We start from the raw sequence: 8,514 nt of genomic DNA on the forward strand, positions 1-8,514 counted from the left end.
TATTATGCCTCTTTGGTAATTATTTTCAAAAGCACTTTTTAAAAATAGTTTTTGAGAATAATTTTAAAAAATTGTTCTTTTCAAAAACCTCTTTCATGTTTTATAGAACAAATACTTGTTTGAAAATATGAAATGTTTTAAACATGTTTTTTATGTTTTTAAAATAATTTTTATATATAGAGTTTTATTTTTAATTATTCTCATTTGTATAATTTTTTTTTTAAACATTCATTAGAAAAAAAGTAAAAACAACTAAAATACGCTCTTACATTATTTGAAAATAGCCTCATTTTCCATTTTTTAGTTATCGAACGTGTTTTTTTTAGAACAAAAAATTGTTTTTGAAAATAGTTACCAAACATAGCCTTAATTTTCAAAATTTTTCATCCCTTTAACGAACTAAATTGATGTATGTGTGTGTATTATATTGTGTGTGCAGTAACTTTTAGCCATATTTCTAGGAAAAAAATCCATATATAGTATTGATTTGGTATTATGTTGATGTTTTGATTTAAATTTTTTTAAATATATGATGCGTTGGGATATTGAGTTTTATTTGTATGTTGGCAATTTTGTTTTTTATTTAAATGTTTGATTATAAAAATCCTTTTAGATAGGTGATTTGTTTTCCATTGAAAATGAAAGGTTGTTATTTGTTCAACCGAGAAGTTATAGGTACGTTTAAAAATGTTTGACTTGTGGTAAGTTAGGTTCGTATGAGGTATAAAGAGAATCAATTTTGTTTTATTTTTATTTTTTTAACTTAAAATGTTTGACTTAAATTATTGTTTTGAAAAAGGGCAGGACGACTCAAGTAGTTTGAAGTGCACCAAGCATTGAAGATTGCTCAAGCACTCAAGCATTGAAGACCGCTCCAACGATCAAGTTGATTCTCCTAATTTTTTTCATGCAAATTTAATTTAGAATTGTTCCAAAACCACTACTCTTCGAGTTGTTTGCCTATAAATACCTCATTATAACCATTCGAATTTAGAAATGTATTTATTGGAACAATATGAAGTTGTTGACGTGGATCAACATGTAGATATCAAAAAATAAGTTTTTAGGGTAAATTGTTGTGTTGTCGATATGGATCAAGATGTAGATATTGGAAATGAGTTTTTAGGGTACAGTGATAAGGTAATTCCACTAACTCTATCTCATATAGTGGATTTAAATCAATGGTCTTAGACCTCTTGATTTTTGACAAAAATCCTTGTATCTTATTGCTTATATTTTTTATTATCTTGTTTGTATTTTCTATCTTTAATGGGATTATCGAACAGGTAATACATATAAATCTTTATTTAAATTTTTTAAGGACATCCATTCACCCACTTGTTATCCTATCGGATTTCAAGATTTTTCAAAGATACAATTTCAGTTTATGCAAATAAAATATAAAATATAAAATAAAAAATTAAACAATAAAAGAATAAAGATACCAAATAATAAGATAATCATACCAGCATATTAAGTACTACTATCCATCCTTGAATTTTCAACCATCCTCTAAAATACAAGTAAACAAAAGAAAAATTCAAAAAAAAGAAAAAAAAAAGTCAAAAAGATGATATCATCTTTTAGATCTAGACACATTTTATTTGACTAGTATGCATGGAAAATTTCATACTTTGATTTAGTTTTATTTGAAGAGATTTGGTTGAAAAATCTTTATTAGGATAAAAGGAATTTTTAAAACTATGAAATTAATTTTTTTTAATAAGAGTTTTTTTTCATTTTATATAGAACAGATTGTAATTTTTATTTAGAAATTAAATACTAGCAATTAAGTACCCATAAATAATGCCCACTTATTTAATATAAAAAATTTTGGTAGGAATTAATTAGGTTTCTAAAAATTGAAATCTGACATGTCTACAATCAATGTAAGAAATAAATTGTAATAAGCTTGTTAGGTGAGAAAATAAATGTTATTGGTCAACATGTATATTTTTTTTTTCAACAAATATAAGTAATTAAATAGTGATATTTCAAAATATTATATTCATTTCAAATTTTCTATTCAACCAATCAATTCAAATCACCGACTTATATGATTTGACAATATCCTTTATTTTTATTGATAAGATCTCACAACCTCTCAACCCAAATGGAAAATAATATGGCACTGTGAGGGTCCCAAAGTCTCACCATTCATACTGATTGTTTGACCAAAAAAAGATCTCTGCACGTTGAAACTGAAAGTAACAATTCCCTTAATTGCTTGGAAGTATTCTAGCAACATTTCCTTGACTCATTAAAAGGAAACATTCTATGAAGCTATCCCTCAACTTGTCTACGATATGTGAAATTAAAGGGATCCACTACCAAAACCATCTAGCATTCCTTGAGTTGTATCTTAAAAATGACTATAGAGTCTATTGTCTAAAAAATCATACTATGTAATAAAGAAAAATATATCTAACCCTAAAATGTTAAGCATTTTTTTTTACGTCGATAGAGACAGATAAAATTTAAATTTATATCCAACAAATGAATAAGAAAAATGTAAATTATGAAGAAGATAATCAAATCCGAGGCCTCCTGCCAAATCAAGTTTTAATACCATGTTGAATTACTAATTTTTTTATAAGTTTAAACTTGTATGATTTGAATTCAATATACATATATATCATACTTTTAATGCAAATTACAAGTCTGTTTGGTCGTGTGGTTTAAAAATAATTTTTTAACTATCGTTATTGGGAAACAATTTTAAAAAACAAAATGAAATGGAGAACAAATAGAAGTTGTTTGCATTGATTTTAAAAAATAAAAGAAAAAAAACAGGTTCGTTTGATTAAATTTTCTAAAATTTGTTTTTAAATTAAAAAATAAAAAGCAGTTTTTAAATATACTATTTTCTTATATTTTGTTATGGCTAGAAAGAATGTCAAGAAAACGATACATCTCTTTACAGGTTGGCATTTCCAAGTTACCCACATAATTACTAGAAATCTAAATTCTTGTAACTCATTAAAAAAATTGTCACATGCCCCATGATTTTCCAAAGTACATAACCCACCTCGCTGACACGCAATAATGCAAGTCCATCCACCAAAAGCTCACCCTTTAACCACCAAAGGTGTCCTTTTCATCCAAAACCCGCCTTCCAATATGTAGAGGAATGGTCAAAAGATATGAAATGGGACATCTCACATTAACTCTCTATCTCTTTTCATTTTCCTCCTATATATCCATACACTTCTCCCCTCCTGCTTTCCTCTCCATTTCCTTGTTTCTCTTCCTCCACAATGAAGGAGTCCTACTACTGCAACCCTGCAATATGTTGCTTCTTGTTTATATTGTTTTCGGTATCGGGTTCGGTTCATGGAAGGCATGATCATGGGCAGCTCATGGTGCCATGTTTCTTCATCTTCGGAGCTTCCTCGTTTGACAATGGCAATAACAATGCCCTCCCAACTTTGGCTAAAGCCAATTACCCTCCGTATGGGATCGACTTCCCTGCAGGGCCAACGGGGAGGTTTAGCAACGGGCGAAGCATTGTCGATATCATCTGTACTATTCACCATTCTCCCTACACATGCCTAAACTGATCATACTCTTATCCATATATATATATATATATATATATATATATTACAATTATTACTAGTATCTTCCTTGTAATTGAAAGGGTATACATATGCTGGAATAATATTGTAGGTTTAGGGTTGATTTCTGAAACTAATGAACTTGGTCTGATACCTTCTTCATACCTTCAATGTATACTCAATCTTGTTTTTCATTTTTTTTTCCTGCCTTTGGTGCTGAATTTTTCATGAGAACTCATCTTGTCACGGAGGCCTATATGTACGTGTATGCGTGGTAACTGGGATCTTTTTTCTTGCAGCTGAATTTCTTGGGTTCGACGATTACATTCCATCGTTTGCTAGCACGGTAGGAGGCGAAAACATACTCAAAGGCGTGAATTATGCATCTGGGGGATCGGGGATTCGAGCTGAAACTGGACAGCATGCGGTAATGCATATATATGCCACTGCCATTGCTGCTTACTCACATAGAATTGTGTCCAAAACATGATATATATATTGGATTTGATGGATATCAATGCGATAAATTGATTGATTGATTGATCGATCCATCCCTCCTAATGAAACTATTTGATAGGTACATGTACCTACCAAATCATCTTGGATGGAGAGACTTCTTTGAAGCATGAGATCAACATATTTGACTTGTTCTTCCATGGCCAAAAGCTTAGAGGGAAAAATAATTTTTGTTAGCTTGTTGATCCCTTAATTCATCCTTTGTGCTCGTAGGGAGCGCGGATTAGCATGGATGGGCAATTACGAAATCATCAAATCACGGTATTGCGCCTCATCAACAGATTGGGGCAAAACGAGTCTGCTGCTAAAGAGTATCTAAACAAGTGCATATATGCTGCTGGCTTGGGGACTAATGACTATGTCTCAAACTATTTTCTCCCTTCACTTTATCCAACTAGTCGCATTTATACTCCCGAGCAGTATGCTCTAGTCCTAGCTCAACAATATTCACAACAATTAAAGGTATGGGCTAGTGCCTAGTTTTCTCTCTCTTAGCACCCCTAACATGGAGATCATATGAAGAAGTCACTAGGGTTTTCTTTTCTTTCTTGATGCTAGACTCTGTACACAAACTATGGAGCAAGGAAGGTAGCCCTATTTGGATTGGCACAACTAGGTTGCGCTCCTAGCGTAGTAGCTTCCAAAGGTGCCACAAATGGCTCTGCATGTGTAGATTACATCAATGACGCTGTTCAAATTTTCAACAATCGACTCAAAGAGCTGGTGGATGAGCTCAACCGTAACCTAACCGATGCCAAATTTATCTATGTCAATGTTTATGAGATAGCATCAGAGGCAACTTCATATCCTAGTAAGTAACAATACTCTGTTTTTTTTTCTTACTTTATACTTATTTTTTATATGTTTAAGGCTTAGTTTTAATCTTAGAAAATTTATTAAAAGGATAATTATAGGGCCTTGTTTGGTAATTGTTTTTAAAAATAGTTTTGAAAAATAATTTTTGAAAGTTGTTCTTTAATCTTTTGTAAAATAATGTTTGTTTTGGAACTTAAAATGTTTTTAATATATTTTTTATATTTTTAAATATGTTTTAAAACTAATTTTTATATGTAGTGTTTTATTTTTAATCATTCTTCATATTTTTATAATTTTTTTAAATAGTTTTGAAAAATAAGTGAAAATAATTAAAAATAAAAAAAGGATGTTAATTGAAACATCTTAGGATTTATTTGATAACTGTTTTCGAAAAAAAATTATGAAAAACCCTAAAAAAAGTTTTTAACCTATTTTTAATATTTTAAAATATGTTTTAAACACATCTTTTAATTATTTTACATGTTTATATAATTATTTTTTTAAAAAAAAAAAACCCTAAAAAGATAAGTGAAAATAAAAGAAAATAACTAAAAAATATTTTCTAAACACACTACATTTTTTATTCTCAAGAAAAGAAAACAAAAAAATAATTTTTAATTGTCAAATATGTTTTCTGTATTTTTTGTTTTAGAGAACAAAAAATCGTTCTGAAAAACAATTTCCAAACATGCTGTTATTTTTTGTTTTTAATAATAAAAAACTATTTTTTGTTTTTATTTTTTATTTCTAAATGTGGTTTCTTTTTCCTTTTCTTTTTTTCCTAAAAAAAATAAAACTATTTTCGAAAACAATTATCAATCCCTTTTATCTTTTTCTTGAACTTTATTGGGGTTTTTTGTTTGTACATTTTAGGCTTCAGGGTCATCGATGCACCATGTTGTCCGGTGGCTAGCAATAATACTCTCATACTTTGTACTATAAACCAAACTCCATGTCCTAATCGAGATGAATACCTATACTGGGATGCCCTTCATCTTTCGGAGGCCACCAACATGTTCATTGCAAATAGGTCATATAATGCTCAATCTCCCACCCACACTTGTCCGATTGACATATCTGACCTCGCCAAGCTCTAGTAGCAAATATTTGGCTTTTGTTGTACTGAAGTTCCATAGTTTGTGTTTTATTTTCAAATAATAAGGCTATTTACTACTACCTTCATTTCTTCAAACTACAACAAAGATTATATGGAAATATTTTCGGTTAAAATAACACGAGTGTGTTTGGAAGTGATTTTAAAAAGCGTTTTTAATATTTCTAACATTTAAATGATAAAAATGTTTAAATATTAGAAATATTAAAAACACTTCCTAAAATCATTATCAAACGGATTCTAAGAGTTTTTTTTGTACTGTTTTTAAAAAATACTTCTAATTTAAAAAGTGTTTTTAAAGAAAAATGAGACGTATGACAAAATTTTAAAAACACTTTTAAAAAATTAAAAAAAGAAAACCATTCATAGAACTTTCTAGATAAACACTTAATAGATGGTTCTTTCGAAAATACTACAATGCTTTCGGTACAAATACTTCAATGAAAAACACTATTAAACTCACTCAAAATCTTAATCAAAACCATTAAAATATCATTTTTGAATTAACATAAAATGTAAGGGTCATTTTTATAGTTGTTTTTAAAAATAATTTTGAAAATGATTTTTGAGAATAGTTTTTTAAAACTGTTTTATAATTTTGTAAAACAAAAGTCTATTTGAAAATTTAAAATGTTTTTAACCTATTTTTAATATGTTTTAAAAATATTTTTTATATTTAGTGTTTTACTTTTAATCATTCTAAATATTTGTATAATTATTTTTTAAAATAGTCTAAAAAAAAGTGAAAATACAAAAAATAATTAAAACATATTTTCTAAAAACATCTTATTTTTTTGTTCTTAAGAACAAAAAGGAAAAAACAATTTTTTTATTATTAAACGTGTTTTCAATATTTTTTGTTCCAGAGAACAAAAAAACTGTTCTAAAAAATAATTTACAAACTGGTTCTAAATATCATTATTTACCAAAATATATAAATAAATAACACTTTTTTTATCCCTATCTTTCATAACAACAATAACGTTTAGGACACATTCAAGAATTTCAATTCAAAAAATCATATGAAAAATTTATAAATCAAAACAAATTCTATATGAAAGATTTGTGTTTGTGTGATGTATCTTAATTTGGTTGGATTAAATATTTTGGCACGTGAATGCAAAATACTTATACTATAATTTTCCCTTTTTTTTATTTTTTATTTTTTTGGAGGATTTGAAAACTTTTTCAAACTACTAAAAATATTTTTCTTGGAGGAAAACTCCAAAAGATGAGAAGTCAATAAATGCTTTATAAAGCTACAATCATAGAAAGAGGCCTTCCCCAATGAAACTCCTTTCATCTCACGCTTGTCTTTTTGTACACCTCGATGGCTTTTCCACTCTCAAAGGGACCTCAGAAGACTAATTTATCAACACTGAGTGCAATCCCACATCGAGCAAAGAGAACAATTTATCACCCTTTTTAACACCTTTGCTGGGCTTCAACTGATTGTGTTCGTAGAAAGGAGAGACGGTTGGCATCTCCCCTGACAGGGACGGGAACAGCCTTCGGGCTTACCTGTTACCACACATCCGGTTAAGGCTTTCCACTTCGGTGGATCTCTAACCCAATTTTTTTCCTAATTATTATCATTTACGCTTGATGTAGCAATCAAATTTTACTTATTTTATTATTTTTAAAAATAAAAAATAAAAAAAAAAAACCATTAAACCTAAAAATATAAAAGTAGAATATTAGCTTTCAGTTAATTAAAACACTTTTGATAGAAAATATAAATATTGAGAAAGAGGTGTAAATATAATGGGAGTAAATATTTTATTTTTTAATTTTTAAGTTTTGTTAGTTTTTAATTGTATTTAATTTTTATGTTTTTTAGTTTTAATTGTATTTTTAATTTTTAAAATTTCTTATTTGATTATTGATGTCAATTAATAAATTTTTTTATTTAATTTTATTAAATAAAATGATAAGATGAGGGATCTACATAATACACAACATAAAATCATAATTAATTAGAAAATTTATAAATATTTTATTTATAATCCTAGAAAAAATTTTCATAATAATTTGTATCTCATATTATAAAATAAAAAATTTATAATGTATTTATTTGTAAAACAATTTTATCAAATTAAAATGATAAATTAATTTTGAATAATTTTATTTAATATTATCAAGTATTTCAGGAAATAATTATTTGAATTATGAAAAAATATATATATTTAAAAATATTTTTAAATTGATGAAAATAAAACTAATTTATAAAAGTTAGGATTCTTTTTTCTGTATTTTTTTGAATTAGTGAATCAAAACTCAATTTTCCCTTTTAAGTCTATTTATTGTCAGATGTTAAGAATATTTGTAAAATTCATTATTATTATTATAATAAAAATTATAATTATTAATTCTGTAATTAATGTAAAATTGATCATTGGATAATAATTAAAATTTATAATTATGATTTGAGTGGTGGTTTTATTTTTTATTTGTCTCAAATATGAATATACCTTAATTTACTTGAATTTGAACAGAAATTGTCAAAGGTAG

The 8,514-nt window shown here is 27.3% G+C and overlaps 1 protein-coding gene and 1 non-coding gene across 2 annotated transcripts; both read left to right on the top strand.

The window, feature by feature from the left end:
* The first annotated feature begins 3,250 nt into the window (after positions 1-3,250).
* Positions 3,251-6,078, top strand: LOC117922617 (GDSL esterase/lipase At1g29670-like). The gene is made up of 5 exons (XM_034840783.1): positions 3,251-3,522; positions 3,857-3,984; positions 4,287-4,535; positions 4,632-4,884; positions 5,763-6,078. The coding sequence occupies exons 1-5, from the start codon at positions 3,258-3,260 to the stop codon at positions 5,984-5,986; spliced, it is 1,119 nt and encodes a 372-aa protein (XP_034696674.1). The 5' UTR covers positions 3,251-3,257; the 3' UTR covers positions 5,987-6,078.
* A 1,379-nt stretch (positions 6,079-7,457) lies between these two features.
* On the top strand, positions 7,458-7,584 carry LOC117922793. Its single transcript, XR_004652552.1, has one exon. It is a non-coding gene; the product is annotated as a U6atac minor spliceosomal RNA (small nuclear RNA).
* Positions 7,585-8,514: the final 930 nt, after the last annotated feature.

This window comes from Vitis riparia, chromosome 9 (assembly GCF_004353265.1).
Source record: "Vitis riparia cultivar Riparia Gloire de Montpellier isolate 1030 chromosome 9, EGFV_Vit.rip_1.0, whole genome shotgun sequence".
Lineage (NCBI taxonomy): Eukaryota > Viridiplantae > Streptophyta > Magnoliopsida > Vitales > Vitaceae > Vitis > Vitis riparia.